Raw genomic sequence first — 21,000 nt, 5'->3', positions numbered from 1 at the left:
ACGGTGAAGAAATTCTACCTATTTTGTAATAAAGGGGGAGGGGGCGGGGGGAGAGGGAGAAAGAGACTTATTTAAAGACCTTTTTTTCCCGCGTCCATAAACTCCCCAAAGGCAAGGACCAAGATTTTGTTGCTTTTGTTATCTCCTACTGTACACCTGGCTTCTCAGGTGGCGCTAGCAGTAAAGAACCTGCCTGCCAATTCTGGAGACGCAAAGAGATTTGGGTTCCATCCCTGGTTGGGGAAGGTCCCCTGGAGGAGGGCAGGGCAACTCACTCCGGTATTCCCGGTATTCTTGCCTGGCCAATCCCTTGGACAGAGGAGGCTGGCAGTCCATAGGGATGCAGTCAGACACCACTGAAGCGACTTAGCACGCACGCAGGAACTCGGTTCATAGCAGTAATTCAAAGACTACTTCTGTGAACAATGATATAATGACTAATAAGCTAAAAATCTAAAAGGAGGGTATTGTTAATCGGGGTCTGGTTCAATACCTTATTGCGCCTATATCTGACAATATACGGTAAGCATTTAACCACTTGCCAACGGCAGCAGCCAGGGCTATATCTCGCTTAAATCCCCCAAAGTTGGCCTCTGAGCCTCAAAAACGTCACCAGATGGGACCCACAGAAGCGCTGCCGCTCTAGCTGTCATCCCTGTGCGCAAGACACTGCCCGGCGCCTTGGGCTGGCGTCCGCTGTCAGAAAAGCGGAACTGGGGAAGGAGCTCTTGGCCCCTAACCAACATGGCCTCTCTGAGGCTTCAGACTGAGGGCGGCAGCCTGCAGATCACGTGAGGGAAATCGCGCTCTTCTATTGGCTTCCTCTGCTGGACGGCCACCGGGACAATAACCCACGTGGGCCGGCCTTAAAGGGCCCGCGGCTGTCTCCGCCGTAGCTCTGCCCTCGGTGGCCGGGGCCCCCGAAAGGAAAGGCGGCGGGCGGGGCCGGGCGCTCTCCTGGAGCCGCGGTGAGCACCGCCGGCTGCGACGCGAGCCCCGAGGCGGCGGACCAGAGAGGCGCGCGAGGATCCCGCGTGGGGCCGCGCGGGCGCGGGGTCATGGAGGACAGCTCCACCGGGCCCCGGCTCGGGGCGGCGGCCGAGGCGCGAGCGCAACCAGGGTACGCGCTGCGGCCCTTCGCGGCGTTCTCGGGGGCGGCCGGGCCCGACGAGGGCGGCAGCGACTGGAGCTTCATTGACTGCGAGATGATGGAGGAGGTGGACCTGCAAGACCTGCCCAGCGCCACCATCGCCTGCCACCTGGACCCGCGCGTGTTCGTGGACGGCCTGTGCCGGGTGAGGGCCGGGCGCGGCGGCCCGTCGGGCGGAGGGCGGACACTTGTTGCCGGGACGAGGCGGCGCCGAGGTCCGGGGCCGGCCCGGGGCAGCCTCTTCCAAGCCGGGTCGCCGGCGGAAGAACGCAGCGATGTCCCCGGCCACCCTGCCTCGGTCCCTCTCTGTCCCGGCTGGGGTGGGAGCGCCCTCCCCGAGATCCCGGGTCCCCTAGCACCTGCCGGGCCGCGCGCTGCCCGCCCAAGGTGGGGATCTTCATAGGGGTTTGCCTTTCACCTAGGCTGGCTGGTAACCACCTCCCAGCGACGCCCCTGCCCTTCGCCCCCGGGTGTGAACTGGGGTGAGTTAGAGGGGCGACATAGCAGGAGACGATCGGAGCATGAATTAGCTGCCCAGATGGCCGGGGATGCGCGTACCCTCACCCTGAGGCTGGGGTCGTTCCGGGCACTTTACTTAACTCCTTTGAGGAGGGGTCGCTTCATTCATAGGGAGGAGGAAACAGAGACATTTATCCGCGCGTCGTTGACTCACTATACATAAATAGGAAGGTGTCTCCGCATTCTCAATCTGTACGCCTAGGAAGGAAAGCCAATGTTTGGGTGAGGAGCCGCGGTGGCTCTTTATCCAGCGCTTGGCCAGTTTTGGCCGAATGGTGTTGGGGGGAAGGGGCCATTTGCTAGGCCTTGAGGATAGTTAGTCTGGAATCCCGCTCCCTGAAAGGGGGTGGGGGGCGGGCAGGGGACAGTCAGTAAAGGGGGAATTGGATTTTGTTCTCTGTTTTTATTTTCCCCTCCAGATCCCCACATTTTAGACACGTTGGAGAGTGAGGGGGCAGGTATGAGTAACAGATGGTGGTAGGGAGGAGGGATTTATTTCTGATCTGCAATCAATGTGCAGAATAAAATGTGTACCTCGGCCAGCGTTGCAGGATAAAGTCTGCCTTTGAGAGAGATGCCCCATTAGGGGAGCAGCTATCAAAGAAAGTGCTGCTTTCGGATGCTTGGCTCTGAGTCCGCAGTTAACTGTCAGTGAGCTGGAGTTGAAGGCGGCTGCCAAGAGGGACACCATTGGAACAGAGAATGGTGCCCTTAAGACCCATGTGTTTATCAGGTACAGGCCCATCTACTCTCAGAAAGGATGTCCAGTGTTATGTGCTTAGATAAGGGTCCATGCATGGTTTCTAAAGCTACAGTTGGCACAAATACAGGGTCTAACTCCTTTTACTCTAAAACCTTTTCTCTTGAGGCTGAGGTCTGTCAGCATATGGAGTCTCTTTCTTACCGGTTCTAGGCTGTCATGCCAAAGGAGCAAGATTAGATCATACAAGATGCCGCTTGTGTGCCTAGCAGTCTCATAGTTTTGCAGTCTTCCCTGTGTCAGAGACCATCCTCAAATTGCTGCATCTGAAATGTTGCCCACCTTGCAAGCTCTTCACTTTAACAAATGGGTAGAGATTCTGCTTTGAGCCAGGCACTCACTGTTCTAGGCTCTGAGGGCACAGCAGTGAAGAAAAGAGCCTTCCTGCCTTCAGGACTGGCATTTTTGTTGGGAAAACAAGACAATAAACAAATATATATGAAATAGGTCAGGAGGTGATGGTACTATAGGAAAAAAATTGGCCTTAGGAGATGGGGAGGGGAGATCGTTTACCAGAAAACAATTGGAGAAAGGCTCACTCACAAGGTACTGTTTTGAGCAGAGACACCATTCATTTATTCTTTTACTGTTTAGCGAATGCTTCCTGTGCTTCAGGTGCTGTTTTAGGCCTAGTGTACAGAGTGGCGAACACGATGAGCTTTCTGCTTATGTTCTAGCAGAGGCTGAGGAAGGGGGAGACAGTTTTAAAAAGGGGGTGCACAGGTGGGAATCAGGCTGATGTGATAGGGAGTGGCCGAGGAGAGGACAGGGAGGCCGTGCCAACCAGAGCCTAGCAGGGACACTGCGGTGGTTCCGGAGGTGTAATGAAGAACCGGTTGGTGGGGGCAGGACTGAGGCAATCAGCAGAGAGTGTTGGATGGAGGGAAGTCCTGTTGCTGGGACCTTAGGGGAGGAACCTTCTGGCAGGAGCTACAGACATAGAGGGATGGAACTGAGGTGGTGAAGCAGCGAGCTGCAGGTTAAGAAGTACCTCAGCTTGCCCCAGCTTTCTGATATCATTGGCAGAACCAAGCTGGCAGCCAGGAGGCTGGGGACTCCAAGCAATGCAGCTGGTAGGTGGGGTCAGGCTCAGAGAAGGTGGAGGGGGCAGAACACAGCTCTGGGATCAGTGCCGGTAAAGAGGACCTGCAGAGAGTCAGCCTGCAGCCCATTTTTCACCGAGTGGCCCCAGAAGGCCACTCTGCACTGCTTGGATGTGGCTGGCAGGAAGAAGCTCCTCATGTAGATGTTGTGTGGTGGGCATCCAGGCAGCGGGCATAGCAGATGTGAAAGTTCCAGTGCAGGGATGAACGAAGGCCTTTCCAGGGCCCAGTGAGGGTGGTGGTGGTGGCCGAGGTTGGATGCAGCCAGGGAACTGTTCTTTGGGAGCCTGGGAAGCCCTGGGAGGGTTTCGGGTCCTGTTCTAATTAAAAGCTAGCTGGAGAATGGCTTTGGGGAAGAAGGTTGGGTGGGCAGGAGAGGCAGCAAGGAGGCCCCTTGTGAGGATCTTAGCTTGGGTTGTCAGGAGAGCTGGCCAGGTGTTTGCACTAGGTTGGTGGGGTTGGAAACCTTGCTCTCTTCTCCATTCGGGGCTCAGGAGCCTCCGAATGTGGGCTGGGGGAGCTCTGTGCCTTGGTTGCCCATCTACAGGGTCCTTCAGACCACTGGAGAGCCTTGCAGTAGAAAGCTAGTCTCTCATTTAGCCAACACCACCCCTCCAGGTGGGAAGATGCGGCTTCTGAGATTTCAGTTGGACAACTTTATCATTTTGGAATGTCACCTTGGGGTGCTGTAGTGAAAATGTGATTCTACTTGAGGTCGGCGGTGTCTGACCCTTGAGTAGGCAGACTGTTAACTGTGTTGCCCACAGAGGTCCCCTTTGTGCTGGTAGTCTGGCCACATGGGTATCTTTACCTAGTCTGTTGGAGGGTCACCTGGGTGAGTGACAGTGTCTTAACCCGTTAAAGCTACTGTAACAAAATACCACAGACTGGTGGCTTCTAAACAACAGGAACTTATTTCACACAGTTGTGGAGGCCAGCATGGCTGGCTGAGGGCCCTCTTGTGGGTTGTAGGCACCTTGGTGCCTTCATGCGGTGGAAGGGAGGAGAGAGCTCTGTGGGGTCTCTTACAAGGGCACTAATCCCATTATGAGGGCCCCACCCTCATGATCCTTAATGACCTCTCAATAGCTGATACCATCATCTTCGAGGAGGAGGACATCAATCTATGAATTTGGGGGAAACAGGCATCCAGAGGGTGGCAGGTGATGTGAAGGAAAAAGGCTGTGTCAGTGTTTTTCCCATGTGTTCATGTCATTCTCTGACCTTCATCTTAAAGGAAAGAAAGAAATTGACCTGAACTATCAGTTCATTTCCTGGTGGCACAGACAGTAAAGAAACCACCTGCGATGCAGGAGATCCAGGGTTCAATCCCTGGGTTGGGAAGGTCCCCTGAAGAAGGGAATGGCAACCCACTCCAGTATTCTTGCCTGGAGAATTCCCTGGACTGAGGAGACTGGCAGGCGACAGTCCATGGGGTTGCAAATTGTCAGACAGGACTGAGCAACTAACATCATTTCATTAGCGAGTTAATATTGGAAGCCCATTTTCTAGCTATCACAGTTGGATCTGATGTGTAAAATGTATTTTTGTTAGCTGGATCATCATCCAGTATTGTAAATTATTTATAATCAACATGTTCATTAATTGTTTATCTAAAAAATGAAGCCATATCATCATTAATTTCAAATAATATTAGTCACTTCAAGTAATATATTAGAGAGATTCACACCATTACAAATAAATGAAAACTTTTATTAAAATAAGATTATTTTTCTGTTGTACAAATGTTTGCTTAGCATATTCCACTGCCGTATTCTTTTTGTGAACCTTTTTGCTTTTTACTGAGAAAGCAGAGCTGTGCTTTGCACCAGTAATTACCTGTGCTTTGGATTGTTGGCAGCGGTTGGCTGGTTCCCTGGAATAAGAGTTCAGTTAGTTGTCACCAAGCTAACCAGAGGTTTAGAGTTCTCACATAATATTGTTAGTTTCCAGGCAGTAGAGATGGTTCCATAGAGTAATGGAAACGAACACCATGTTGTCTGAGCCATGAATGTATATTTGATCGAAAGGCTAATTTGGATAATGCTAATCATAGAAAAATTCACTCTCCTAGTGAATAAACTCACCTTTCTTAAAACAAATGCCCATGTAAGATTTGTGATACTGCCATGCTGCTGCTGCTGCTGCTAAGTCACCCCAGTCATGTCTGACTCTGTGCGACCCCATAGATGGAAGCCCACCAGGCTGCTCTGTCCCTGGGATTCTCAAGGCAAGAACACTGGAGTGGGTTGCCATTTCCTTCTCCAATGCATGAAAGTGAAAAGTCAAAGTGAAGTCGCTCAGTCGTGTCCGACTCCCAGCGACCCCATGGACTGTAGCCCACCAGGCTCCTCTGTCCATGGGATCTTCCAGGAAAGAGTACTGGAGTGGGTTGCCATTGCCTTCTCCGGATACTGCCATAACTTTCCTTTAAAAACATGAAATATCCTGATGGTCATGAAAGGAGTTGGAGTGGTGTCCTTAAATTCTTTTTATTAGTGAAAGCCCCTGAGCAGCTCGCGAAACGCCTGTGCCCAAGCCCCTCCAGACCAACTCCAGTCTCATCCTGGGAGTCTTGGCCTGGGAGACTCCCCAAGGTGATTCTAATTGGGAGACAAGATTGAGGATCATTGTCTAGCCAAAAGGGGTCTAGCCTGACCAGAATCGTTGTCATATCATGAACATATCCTTGAGTCATTGATCACTGGTTCCACTCTCAGCCAGATCTGTGCTTGGTCTCCTCCAGTCCAAAATGAGAGTCAGGGCCATGCTCTGGGGCCTCCCTTCTCCTAAGCGCCATTTGACCTCGTGGCTGTAAAGCAGGGTGACTGGTCATCAGCCCGAGAGCCCAGCCTTTGGGACAAGGAGCCCAGCCTTTGGGACAAGAACAAGAACACCTCCTTGAACATGGGCTTGCCTTGCCTGGCCGCCGTCCTCATCCACTTGTGCTGCTGCTCGCTCTCCTGCTGCTGCTAAGTCACTTCAGTCGTGTCCGACTCCGTGCGACCCCATAGAGGGCAGCCCACCAGGCTCCTCTGTCCACAGGATTCTCTCCACCAGACATCAGATCCCAGACTTGTCCTCCCGAAGCCTGTAGTTTGGTAGTAAACAAGTTGTCACTCAGCAGTGATCTGATGATTGAAACGTTGGGGAGATCCCAAGTGGCACAGCTGAAGTGCGTGGTTTCCACTTGTGCGGCTGTTATGTGCTTGGCCATGTAGCTGTCTGTGCCTGTCCCGAGTCAGTTTGTGGCAGCGTGCTGTCAAATGTGACACTCCGGAAGCAGAGTTGACAGTTGGGCTCCGTTGCAGTGTGGCACCCCCACCTGCACAGACCATTGGCACTTCTCAGCCTAGTGTCATCGGCTTTCTCAGACTTGAACCGACCTCACCTTTCCCCGTAAACCTCCTCAAGTGTGGAGAGATCTTAAGCCAATATTGTATGCTTTAGTTTATTTGGGAAAGTTCAGAATGTTCTAAGTTTAAGAAAAGCCCACCTATTACATACGTGCAAAGTTTACAGTTATCCACCGTTTCCCTAATTTCAGAATTTCTGGCTCATGTATAAACAAACAGAGAGTATATTAACATCCACAAGGTTCTTTTGATCTCTCCTCCCTGTTCCCCTCCCTCACAAGCATTCGATCCCCTTTTCAGCTCAACCCGTCAGCACCCTTCATTCAGTGCTCAAAGCACGTCTTCTTCAGTGCAGTCGTTTTCAGGACTCTTGTCAGCAACTACAGACATTTCAAGCCCCAAGACAATTACGTAAGAGAACCGGAAAAAAAAAAGGCTTTGTGATAGAACAGCTGAAGCAGAGGCTGTTTGATTCCAGTGTTTATATTTCAGGCTCTACTCCTTTTAAAAAGGCCAGCAGATGACACGGTCCATTCTTTTTGCCTACAGGCCACCCCCTGTTCTGTGCCGGCCCCTCTCCTGTCACGGTGATGGTGCTTGTGCACGTCAGTGTGTGTTGGGGGTGGGCTGGGGAGTCACCTCCTCGGTGTATGTTTTCTGCACACAATTGTTAGGACCCGTTTCAAGGGCTGAGGAGTGCTAGTCATTCAAAATACAATTCAGTTGCGACAGAGAATTTTGTCCTTTGTAAATACTAATCAGCACATGGAGACGCTGGCACTTAATGAAACTGTAAGTGACTCTGCTCTGTCCTCTGAGCTGCTGCTGCTGCTGCTAAGTTACTTCAGTCGTGTCCAACTCTGTGTGACCCCATAGACAGTAGCCCACCAGGCTCCCCTGTCCCTGGGATTCTCCAGGCAAGAACACTGGAGTGGGTTGCCATTTCCTTCTCCAGTGCATGAAAGTGAAAAGTGAAAGGGAAGTCGCTCTGAGCAGTGATGGGCTCTACCATGGCCATACCGGAGTGGGATGCCATTCCCTTCTTCAGGGGAATCTTCCTGATCCAGGGATCGAACCTATAATACTATAAAAGAATGCGATTTTAGACTGCACTACTTAATGTAAATAAAATACCTGATTGATAGGTTTACAGCAACAGCTGTCAGTCCATATACTTCTGAACTGAATGTTCAGGAAACTAAAGCTTTTTTTTTTAAACATTGGGAAGGCTCAGTACTTTTCCTTTCATTACTGATTTCAGCAGGTGCAATATGTAGTTCCCATGTGTAATCATAATTAACACCAGAGAACAAGGTGTTTGAGGTTGGCCTGAATTCAGAATTAAAAGACAAAAATGTTATTGGATTCAGAAAGCTAATATTGGAGTTTTTTTTTTTTTTTTAATTCAACAATAGCTTGTTTTACTTTGTCACCTTTATCATTTTTGTTAAATTTTCTGCTTTACCTTACTGATAATAAAATAGTTTCTGTTCATTTACGTGAATTGCTTTCTGTGTAATATATACCATTTCATCATTTTACAAGAACTCTATGAAATTGGTACTATTATTCCCATTCTACAGATGTGAAAACTGAGGCCAGGAGAGGCCAAGTAACCTGTCCCAGGTCACATAGTAAGTGCTGGCCCTGTGATGCAAACCTGCTTTCGTGTTAATTGCTCAATCATTTCAGACTCTTTGCGACCCCATGGACTGTAGCTCACCAAACTCCTGTCCATGGAATTCTCCAGGCAAGAATACTGGAATAGATCCCCTTTTTCAGGGGATCTTCCTGGCCCAGGGATCAAATCCCAGTCTCCTACATTGCACAAAACTGGTTTTAGCCAACTCCAAAGCCTGTTCTGGAATCATCTTACAGTATGCAGTAATGCACGTGAATTTTTCATATCTTTCACATCTTATTTCATCCCTAGGATAGCTCTATGAGTAAAGTTCTTTTATCCACAGGAAACTGAGGTTCCGATGAATTACAACTCTATTATTCTCTCAGCCATTTATGTTTAACAGATATATTTGAGTGCTTTTGGTACATCAGTTGCAGTCCTGATGACATTCATGAGTTCAAGCAGAAGGCAGTACCTGGGTGCTGGAGCCAGACAGACCTGGATTTAAATCCTGGCTCCATCACTTCACTCATTTATTCATTCATTCAACTCATTCACTCCTTCCTTCAGTCATTCATTCATTCACTCGTTCAACAAGTATTTTTTTAGGTAATATATTGTTTGAATTTTATTTTTATTATTGTCATTGAGTTTATACATTTTAATACATTTAAAAAAATTTTTTGAATGTAGTAATACATTCACATTGTTCAAAACCCAGAAAGTATTAAAAGGTATATAGTGAAAAGTCTTTCTCCAATCTTGATAGCCAGTCCTCTAAAAATTAACTATGATTTTTGGTAAATTTTCTGCTTCCAGAGTTTCTATATGCATATTTGAATATAACATAGGTATTTCACTAGACTTTCATCTCTTTCTCCTTGACACACTAAAGTTGCATATTTGCTTACTGTTCTGTATCTTTATGTTTTCCCCACATAACGGTATAGCTCGGAGATGTTTCTATAATGGTACACAGAAAGGTCTCATTTTTTCCTGCTGCATAGTATTCCATTGCACACATACTATACTTTGTTTAACCAGCCCCTATTGGTAGATATTTGGTTTGTTTCCTTATTTTTCCTGTTACGCATGACTTTTCCATGAGTCACTTCAGATGGGTGGCAGAGAATTCGTCTAGTCAAAGGGCATATTCATTTTAACACGTGTTTCTCAGGGCCTGCTGTGTTCTGAGCACTGTGCTGGTGGCAGGGCCCTGTATAGGACCCTAGATGAGTCAGTCAACATCCCCAGGCCCCCAGTCTGCCCAGTTGCAGAAGGAGGACAGTAACCCCACCCCCATAGTCTCGGTGAGGTCAGTGTGAGAGGTCACAGCTGTCGGTGAATGACAGATAGCAGCCTTCCTCCTGGTGCTCACAGGCCAGCAAGGGAGGACACGTGATTGTTTTTTTTAATTGTATATGCTCTGTAAGTCGGAGAAGGTGATGGCACCCCACTCCAGTGCTCTTGCCTGGAAAACCCCATGGACGGAGGGGCCTGGTAGGCTGCAGTCCATGGGGTCGCTAAGAGTCAGACACGACTGAGCGACTTCACTTTCATTTTTTCACTTTCATGCATTGGAGAAGGAAATGGCAACCCACTCCATTATCCTTGCCTGGAGAATCCCATGGAGAGACGAGCGTGGCGGGCTACAGCCCATGTGCTCGCAAAGAGCTGGGCACAACTGAGCACACATACACACACACACATGCAAGGGCTTAACAGATCCATAACAAACCACCTGCCCTTGGGCAAGATGTGCACCCAGACCTCCGCCGCTTCATCTATGAAGTGAGCAGGTTGAGCTGGACCAGCTCAGTGAGGTTGCTTCCAGCTCTTCCGTCGGTGGAGTGCGGCCCCTTTGCCCCTTGCTGCCCCGTAGGATTTCCCCAGCAGGAACTGGCTCAGCAACAGAATGTTCCCTCGTGTGACCGTGACTCTACTTCTCTTCCATCTGGCTTTCCAGCCTCGCGCCTGTAGGGGAGACAGAACCCTGCCTCTGCCTGTCCTAGGTTTTCAGCTGTGACTCTTTAAGAAAAAGATGGATTTCAAGAGAAAAACAGTTATTAATGAGTGCAGCATGCATCAGGGGGGAGAACCCTCAGCACGACAACGTAGAGACTTAGAACTCGGCTTGTACAGCCTCTTCAACAAAGAATAAATTGATAAGAGAAACGGTAGGAGGGAGGGAAGCCGTTTCAGGCTTCCAGCTCACTGCAGGGAAGTCAGTTCATGGGAGGAAGCTGATGGGCACGTTGGCACACTCCTCCATGAAAGTCTGGAACATCTCCATTAAGAGGGTCATTTATGTCCTACCTTCAGGCAGGAAAGAGAGGGAAGATGGAGGTTTCCGGCATATGTGTTTCGTAACTGCCTTCAGCCCCAAATAACTTTTATGTTGAAGAGGCATACTTAGGGGGTGACATTCTGGCTTCCCCATCCCCACACTCCTGCCTTACCCTGCAGTGGTCCCTGGGAAGCCTGTCTGCCGGTTTGTGGAAGAGAGAAGGTCAATTTCAGTCACTTAAGGCTTGTGTCTGTAATTGGTCTTGGAAATTTCATTGCTCCAAGAGGAACCTGTGTCAGAGACACTCTACTTGACCCCACAGCCAATTCTGTCCAGTTGCCATTTGAGAGTTTGCCAAAGGTTTATCCTTACAAAGCCAGAACACTTGAGTGGAACTTTTCTTTTTTTAAAAGTTTATCCATTACTAGGGGCTTTTCCAGATCCCCTGATAGTCATTTATTATTGACAGGGTGACCGTATGCTCCAGTTTGCCCATCTCATCCCAGGAAGGTTACTAGTAGTCCCTTCTTTCATCTGAAGTTTGAGTGATCTATTATATACGTACTTAGTAATTATACAGTTTGTGATAAACACCCTGTTAGTGCTTACTGTTGGCCAAATATTTTATGTACATCGTTAAATTTCATCCTTCTTGAGCCTAGTTGCTCAGTTGTGTCTGACTCTTTGCAGCCCTATGTCCTGTAGCCTTCCAGGCTTCTCTGTTTGTGGGATTCTCCAGGCAAGAATACTGGAGTGGATAGCCATCCCTTTCTCCAGGGGAATCTTCCCAACCCAACATTGCAGGTGGATTCTTTACTGTCTGAGCCACCAGGGAAGCCTACTCATCCTTCTTACAACCTTCTGTGATAGATACTGTATTTGCCCATTTTATAGATGACAACATCTTTCTGCTGCCTTTGTGAAGCTAATCAGCACATAGAATCCTGTGGCAACTGGGTATCAGATTCTGGGCACAGCTACAGAACCATGGCAGAAAGAACCTTGGGCTCAAGCTTTCTTCATTTCTGCAGGGAGGAATCAAGGCTCAGAGAGGTGCTGAGGTTTCCTAAGGGGGAACTCACTACATACTGGCAGAACTAGAATTTTCTCCCAGCCTGCCAGTTACAACGCTTGTCTGATTTCCTGTGCAGTGATGTCCTCCCCTGCTCCATCCCCCAGCTCTCACTGAGCACGCAGAGCTGTTGTTTAGTCGGCTGAGTCGTGTCAGAATCTTTTGTGACCCCCTGGACTGTAGCCCGCCAGGCTCCTCTGTTCCATGGGATTTTCCAGGCACAAATATGGGAGTGGGTTGCCATCTCCTGCTTCAGGGGGCACCCAGGGTATGTGGATAATGAGGTGGACATCCAGAGTCTCATCAGCAGGAACAAGAAGAACTGTCACCGCGCCACCGTTAGGGGCCCCCAAAGAGCAAGGTATCTGTGGCCGGTCCTGGTGGAGGGACAGAGGAGATGGTGTCCTGAGAACTAGTCCCTGGGCTGTTCGAACACCAGCGCCCACCACCAGGGGGAGGTCACCTCACATAAGTTCTGCCATAGAGACTGGTGGTTGCCTTAGACTTTATTTCTGGCATCAAAGATTGAAAGTGCATTTTCAGAGGGGGAACTCCCTCCTTGTGCTGCAGAAGAAGCTATCGTAATCATCGGTGTGTAATTGAAAGCTGGCCAGGGGAGGAGACCCTCCCTGCTGCTGGGTAATGGGACCCCCTTTGGTTCCAACAGGGAACAAGGATGCTGTGCCTCAAGGAGTGACCCTCCTCTTCCAGCTGCCCCGAGTACACGCTGTGACGTCCTCCGCCCCCTCCTCTGATCTGTGGTTACTTGTTCAGACGGTGACTCAAACTATCAGCGTAAAGAAATACAAAGAGAGCTCACTCAGATGAAGCAGGCACTTCACTGCAAAGATAAGGGCAATTTTCTGAGCTGGCTTCTGCCATTAGGTTGCTACAGAGATTCATTTTCAAAGCAAAGCTCGAGCTGCTGCATAGGTTGCCAGACCCCTGTGGTGACCCCTGTCCTCCGAGGAATTATCTGCTGCCCAGGCGACAGGGTGACAGTATTGTTCTGGGCTGAAGTCAGGATTTGGGACAGTTTGGGTAGATCTCAGCTCTGCTCACTCAACCACCTTTCCATCCTAAGGTGCAGATCTCAGATGGTGATGGAGAACCCTCAGGTCGGAGTCAGCTGTTGTTGTTCAGTCGCTGAGTCGTGTCCAACTCTTTGTGACCCCATGGACTGCAGCATGCCATGTTTCCCTGTCTTTCACTGTCTCCAAGAGTTTGCTCAGACTCACGTCCATTGCGTCTGTGATGCCATCCAACCATCTCATCCTCTATCACCCAGTTCTCCTGCCCTCAATCTTTCCCAGCATCAGGGTCTTTTCCAGTGCGTCGGCTCTTCCCATCAGGTGGCCAGAGTACTGGAGTTCAGTTTCAGCATCAATCCTTCCAGTGAGTATTCAGGGTTGATTTCCCTTTGGGTTGACTGGTTTGATCTCCTTGCTGTTCAAAGGACTCTCAAGAATCATCTCCAGCATCACAGTTCGAAAGCATCAATTCTTCAGCACTCAGCCTTCTTTATGGTCCAACTGACTGTAAACTCCTAAAAACAGACCACTCACCAGCAAAACTCACTGGGTTACAGTTCATGAACTGGCCAGGAAACCCTTGCAGACGTCTGGCAACATCTCTCCCTCTCTGGAACAGCCCCAGTGTAGATGTATCCTTCAAACTTAACCACCTGTTTGACCCTGACACAGCATTTCCGGAGCTGTTCTCATGTTTCACATCAACTCTGAATTTGTGTATTTCTTCCCAATGATTTATAGGTTTTCAGGGCACGCTTGGACCCCAGTGTGCTCTGTTACTTGTAATTTCCTTGATATAACTTGGGAAATACCATCATTGAATGGTCAGGAAGTCTGTAACCTCCACGTTCAGAGTAGTCCCATTATTTGGAACACATTTAAGATAATGACCTAGTTCTCACTACTGTGAACATGCCTGAGACAGTGGCATAGATGAGTTGGCTGGGCGTAGAGAGGTTATATGTTTGGGGGGTGACTTCCTACATTTTTTGGAGGGTAGCTAGCTATGCAGAGGACCAAACAGAGTCCAATGTGCGTATATCCGTGGCTTGGAATGAAGCAGTAACAGCCAGCCTGTGGCTGAGATTGTGAGCACATTCTTTATCTTATATCGTAAAACAAGGTCTGGGTGATCCTTTACCCTACTAGGATACGGTGAGAATGAAATACAGCAAGGCCATGTTTGTGATAATACTTGAAGGCAGAACATACCCTGAAATGATCTATTTAGTCTTTATCAAGGACTTTATTACTTACTTTATGATAGAGGTTTTGTATTGAATCAGTTCAGTTCAGTTCAGTTGGTCAGTCGTGTGCAACTCTTTGCGACCCCATGGACTGCAGCACGCCAGGCCTCCCTGTCCATCACCAATTCCCGGAGCTTACTCAAACTCATGTCCATTGAGTCGGTGATGCCAATGTATTGAATAGCCATTTCATTTTTATTTCATTTTCCTTTCTTTTCCTCCTCTGTTTTCTCTCCTAGACAGCACAGGGACCACACTGGCAGGATCACCTACTTGCAGGCTTTCTTCTTGCCTGTTGTTCACTTTATTTTAATGGCTTAGCCCAGAGTGAAAGTGTGTAAAAGAGAATGCACGCATTACCCCGAGAATGCCCACCTTCTTTATGGACAAATGCCTATGTTCCTTTAGGGCTTCTCTGGTAGCTCAGTGGTAAAGAATCCTCCTGCCAATGCAGGAGACACAGGTTCAATCCCTGGGTCGGGAAGATCCCCTGGAGAAAGAAATGGCACCCCACTCCAATATTCTTGCCCGGGAAATCCCATGGACAGAAGAGCCTGCTGGGCTGCAGTCCACGGGGTCGCAAAAGAGTCGGGCATGACAACAACCTACTTTACTTTGGTGTTGTGTGTGTTAAAAAAAACCACGAAGAGTCAGACACAATTGAGCAACTGAGCACAGCACAGACATGTTACAGAAGCAGTAAGATTCAGTAGTTACAAGGGTGGACTCCAGAGTAAGTAGGTCTGAATTGTGAGAACTTGGTCAAGGAAGTTATCTTCCCCGTGCTTCAGTCCCTTTGTGAAATGGGGTAATAAAAATATAAGATGAAAAGAGCATATAAATAAAGGGCTAAGAATAATACCTTCTAACTGTTAGCAGTTTTATTTCAATGATTACTAAAATGCAAAGACTATTGTATCTGAGATTGCTCACTGCTGTAACCCTGTGCCCAGGACAGTGTCTGCCACCAGGTCTCCTGCATTGCAGGCAGACGCTTTACCCTCTGAGCCACCAGGGAAGCCCCAATAAATATTTGTGCAGCAGTGAAAATAAGACATTAACATTATAAGGAAAGTATTGCTCTTTTAAGTTCATTAAATGTTAAGCCTTATTTTCCCAGGAGTAATTTTAGGCACCTCCAGATGCTGCCTACATTATTTTAGCCCAGTAGACTCTGCTGGGCTTCCCAGGTAGCTCAGTGGTAAAGAATCTGCCTTCCATGCAGGAGACTCAAGTTCGATCCCTGGGTCAGGAAGATCCCCTGGAGTAGGAAATAGCAACCCACTCCAGTATTCTTGCCCGGAAAATTCCATGGATCGAGGAGCCTGGCAGGCTACAGTCCACGGGGTCTCAGAGAGTCAGACATGACTGAGCAGACTGAGCACAGAGGCTCTGCAGCTTTAAAATTGTTGCACGCGCACGTGTGCATGTGCTTGTGTGTGTGCATACACACCCACGCCTGTATGAAATTGACAAGCTTAGATTTTCCTCAACATTTAGGCTACTGTTCTGAAATGTATTACACTAGAAGACTACCCTGGCTTGTTATCACTTGTAATGCTTAGGAAACTATGTTTTAACGTGAATGAGTGTCGCCACAATGTTGAAAACAAAGAAAACTATAAACACTTAAAAAAATAAGTCAGTAAGATACTGGACATAAAAACCATCAATTTTATCTGAAACAAAATCATTGATGATGAAAAGAAATCCTAGGCTTCTCCACACACACACATACAATCCTGTAATTGAAAAATATATTGTCATCTTTGCTGGTGAGGTTTTCCCCCCTCCCACCATCCCTCCCTTCTTCTTTCTCTCTTTCTCTCTGCTTCCCTCCCCTCCCTTCTCTCTCCTTGTTCATAGAATGCCTTTTTGAGGACACATAGATCTTTTCAGAAATTCATTGTCATCTGCTGAATCCCATGTGCTAGCCAGCCTCTGGCCTCCTTGATAGAAGGGAGCAGGTCATTCTTTGCCAAATCTTGTCCGAAGGGGGCAAAGTCAACTTGTGAGCTTCTTATCTCTGAACGCTGCTGCCCTGGTTTCCATCAGACTGTGCCAGGAAAGATGACCTTCCTTAATGAAATGCATGCTGTCTGCTTAGTACTCAGTAGCCTGCTGTGCTTTTAATTAAATGAACCAGTCTTTAAAAACTTGAGTCTTATCCCCGGAGCAGCATGGCACCCACAGTCTGTCCCCAGGTCAGCCGTTCCAGATGGTTACATCAGAGAGCGGCACCCGTGGGGACTGAAGATTGGATCGAAGGGCTGTAGCATGGTGTGATCTGGGCTCATAGTTCTTGGAGCGCTTTCTTTGTGCTTTCAGTCCAGGATAACTCAGCCTTCATCCAGCCTTCCAGTCAGACTTTAGCAAGAAGTTACTCACCATTGTATTTACGTCTACACCTGTGCCTGGGTGTTGTTGTTCAGTTGCTAAGGCGTGTCTCACTCTTTGCCCCTGCCCCCTGCCCCCATGGACTGCAGAATGTCAGGCTTCCCTGTCCTTTACCATCTCCTGGAGTTTGCTTAGACTCATGTCCATCGAGTCAGTGATGCCATCCAACCATCTCATCCTCTGTCATCCCCTTCTCTTCCCACCTTCAATCTTTCCCAGCATCAGGGTCTTTTCCAATGAGTCAGTTCTTTGCATCAGTTCTTCTTTGTGCTTTGAAGACTGCTGCTGCTAAGTCACTTCAGTCGTGTCCGACTCTGTGTGACCCCATAGACGGCAGCCCACCAGGCTCCCCCGTCCCTAGGATTCTCCAGGCAAGAACACTGGAGTGGGTTGCCATTTCCTTCTCCAATGCATGAAAGTGAAAAGTGAAAGTGAAGTCGCTCAGTCATGTCTGACCCTCAGCGACCCCATGGACTGCAGCCTTCCAGGCTCCTCCTTCCATGGGATTTTCCAGGCAATAGTACTGGAGTGGGGTGCCAGATTAATTCTTTATAAAATTTACATTTGGTCATTAAAAGCATTAATTGAAAATATCTCATCCTTTTCTCTCATTCTGTTTCTTAGAAATAACCTCTAGGTTTTATTGTACTCTTTCATATATAGTCTATATACACCATGTGTCTGTATTTATAAATATCATATTATATACACTCTTTTGCTACTTGCTTTCTTAAAATATTGGACATCTTTCAATAGACTCAATGCATTTCTTTTGATAACTGCCATTTCTTAGTAAGAATGCAATGTAATTTAACCAGCAATTCTTTTTTCTTTTTTTGTTAGACTTTTGGCCATGCCATGTGGCCTGACCAAGGATCAAACCCATGCCCCCTGCAGTGAGGGTTCAGAGTCTTAGCCGCTAGAGCCCTCAGGAAGTCCCAGCAGTTCCTACTGATAGACATTTAGTTTGTTTCTAGGTTGGATGTTTTGTTTTTGTTTTTTCTTATTATGAGGAGCATCCTTACACAGACCTCCCTGAGTGTCCAAGGGGGACCCATTCCAGGACGTATGGTTACCAAAATCTACAGAAGCTCGAGTCTCTTATGGTAAATGACATCATATTTGCATGTAACCTTCGCAGTTTACATGCTCTGTGCATGCGTGCATACTTAGTCACTCAGTCGTGTCCAACTCTTTGCAACCCTTTGGACTGTAGCTCGCCAGGCTCCTCATTCCATGAGATTCTGATGAGAATAAGGAGAGTACTGGGGTGGGTTGCTCTTTTCTTCTTCAGGGGATCTTCCAACCCAGGGGTCGAACCTGGGTCTCCTGCACTGGCAGGAGGATTCTTTACCCTCTGAGCCACCAGGAAAGCCCCTATAAAGAATGAAACCAAAACGCAACGACCAAACCTTGTTGGTATTTTGAGTGATTCCTTTGGGTTGATAGTTACTTTGGGATAATTGACATCTTTATATATTATGTTGTTATAATGTTGTACTGGGCTTCACGGATGGCTCAGATGGTAAAGAATCTGTCTGCAATGTGGGAGACCCAGGTTTGATCCCTGGGTTGGGAAGATCCCCTGGAGGACGAAATGGCACCCCACTCCACTATTCTTGCCTAAGAATTCCATGGACAGGAAGCCTGGCAGGCTACAGTCCATGGGGTTGACAGAGTGACTGACACACAGTGTGGTTCTACTTCCCGAAGCCATCTTTTATGCCATACGTGCAGGTTTGGCATTTTCCATATGCATGTATATGTTCTTCACATAGAGCGCCTATATATTTCTTTAGTTTGTTTTTATGTTTTAGGTTTTTCAGTGTAAATATTTTCATGTAAGCTTAAGAAATATATTAAAATATGAGATCTCCTTTTCCATTATACTTCCTTTTCCTTTCATGTAAAGGGATTGTTGTTTCCTGCATATTGATTTTGTAACCATCTGCCATACTAAAGCCTCTTACGGTTTCTTCTGCATTTTGCAGGTGTTAAATCACATCATCTGTAAATAGTGACAGTCTTGCCATCCTCTTCATAATACTTGTGTTTTATTCTCTTATCCACACGGCACTTAGACACTAGATTACAGGAGCAGCAGGTGTCATCTTTGTCTTGTGGCCAGCCCTTGTGGGAAATGTGCTGGTGTTCCACCATTGACCTTAACCTTGGCCAGGCAGTGTGGTATTTTAACTCACCTCTGGTATCTCTGACAAATACTTGCCTGTCCTAGACCTGGTTACACGCAACAGACACACCCAGCTGTCTCATTGCTTTTCTCTTACCTAGCACTCGGTTCTCCTTCTAAAGAAGTGACTTCAGCCTTTTGGCCAAAGTCAACATCTTCAAGTAGTTCACCAGACTGACCAACAATGCAAAGGAGAAGAGGAAAGGCACCAGCTTTGTGTTCTCTAGGTCTCTTAGAAAACATGGATCCGTTCCTTTGGCCACACATGTGCCAGTTTACAAAAAAGGTAATATTGTAGACATCAGGGAACTTGATACTTGTGGGCACTGTTGACAATGGAGTGCCCCCAACTGTTCCCACGGCAAGACTGGACGAGCCCACAGTGTGACCTGGCGCACTGTTGGGATCGTGGCAAACAAGCAAGCTGTGGGTATGGTTCCTACCAGGACAATTTATGCCCACACTGAGCATATTAGGCTTCCTAAGAGTCTAGATAGCTTCCTGAAACATGGGAAGGGAAATGACTGGAAAAAGAAGAAAGCCAAAGGGGAACGTACTTGGGTTCAACTGAAGCTCCAGCTGGTTCCACCCGGAGAAACACACTTTGTAGAAACCTGCAAAAAAGGAGCTTGAGCTGCAGGAACCTATTTGCTATGAATTCATGGCTTAATAGGTGTGAAAAAATAAAGGTCTCTGGACTATAAAAAACAAAGAAAAAGAAGTGACTTCAAGAACATTAAAAGCATTTTTATTGTAGTATTGTTGATGTACAATATTATGTAAGTGTACAATGTAGTGATTCACAATTTTTGATGATTATACTCCAGTTGTACTTACTATAAAACATTGTAATTTTTCATGTTGTATTCCTATATTTCTATATTCCTCATGTTGTCCAGTATATCCTCATAGCTTATTACTTTTACACACAATAGTTTGTGCCTCTTAATCCCCTATACCTTTACTTCTTCTGCCTCTGTCCCTCTCCCTGCTGTAACCACTAGTTTGTTCTCTATCTGGGATCGGTTTCCGTTCTGTTATATTCACTAGTTTAACTTTCAGATTCCACATGTAAGTGATACACAAGTATTTCTGTCTGACTTAATTCACTTAGTGCTAAGTGACTTACCCTGCGAGTTCATCTGTGTTGTTGCAGATGGCAAAAATTTCCTTCCTTCTTATGACTGAGTAGTATTCTGTTGTATACACACGCACCACATCTTTCAAGAACACTCTCTGAACCCTGTGTCTCTGTCTGCACAGTCTGGATGCTGCTGATGGAGCGCCCTGTGTTGATGGAAATCTTCCGTGTCTGCTCTGTCCCACGTGATAGCCGCTGAGCATTTGAGACGTGGGTGTGCCTGTGAAGCTAAATTTTATTTCATTTAAATTAATTAATTTAATTAAAATTAATTTAAATCATGATCAACTATTGAGCACTTAAAATGCAGCTAGTGCTGCTAAGGAACTGAGTTCTTAATTTTGCATAAGTTTATTTTTTTATTTTTTTTATGTTAAGACTATGCTGCATGGCACATGGGTTCCTAGTTCCTCGACCGGAGATTGAACCTGTGCTCCTTGCAGTGGAAGCACAGGGTCTTAATGACGGGACCACCAGGGAAGTCCCTTAGTTTAGTTGAAGTAGCCACATGTAGCTATTAGCTCCAGCACTGGGCAGCACTGGCTCTTCAGCCCTAAATAACATGAAAGCCTAGGACGTGAACACAGAAAGGACCTGGCGGCTCCCGCTGTGCCCAGAGAGGTGGAGGCTGGCCTCACATCCTCGCACGGCAAGTTCATGATTAAACAGAAGAAGCCAGGCTCCCTCTTCTTGTCTCTGGCTTTTCTCACTGTGCTTGACCCTCCTCTTAACTCCTCACTTCCCACGTCCCTTCTTCAAATGACAGCCGAAGTCCAGGTGTGTACCAACTTACGCACCTTTGATAAACACGTCTTAACCCACTGACTTCTCCACTAAGTCTGGAGAAGTCTGGCTTTGGGGCTGGTGCAGATGTAGAATTTTCAGCTGTGTGGTCTTGCCCTGCAGGGCCAAGGCTCTCTTGTGAGAAGGGCAGGTGCAGTGGGTCCAGGCGTTGTGTCTGGCCTCTCTGCCAGTGGGATCAGAATATCCTTAAACACCTGAGGATGTCTAAGATGCTCCAGCATCCTCAGGAACACTCGTTCTGTGCCCTTTCAGTTCACGTTGTCTTCTGGTCCCATCCTTAAACGACTGTAAACATTGGTGCTTCCAGCATGACAGCAG

General features: G+C 47.5%; 1 protein-coding gene across 1 annotated transcript in view; it reads left to right on the top strand.

Annotated features, from left to right (window-relative positions):
* Window positions 1–875: 875 nt before the first annotated feature.
* RCAN1 (regulator of calcineurin 1) overlaps window positions 876–21,000 on the top strand; it is a 119,895-nt gene continuing 99,770 nt past the window's right edge. Inside the window, exon 1 of the mRNA XM_086414090.1 lies at window positions 876–1,295. Within this exon, the coding sequence (XP_086270216.1) occupies window positions 1,059–1,295 (237 nt within the window). The 5' untranslated portion in view covers window positions 876–1,058. The remainder of the gene's footprint in view (window positions 1,296–21,000) is intronic.

This window comes from Bos grunniens, chromosome 1, assembly GCF_055505025.1.
Source record: "Bos grunniens cultivar Pamir isolate PY7600 chromosome 1, Bosgru_T2T1.0, whole genome shotgun sequence".
NCBI lineage: Eukaryota > Metazoa > Chordata > Mammalia > Artiodactyla > Bovidae > Bos > Bos grunniens.
This window is presented reverse-complemented; position numbering and strand designations above follow the sequence as displayed.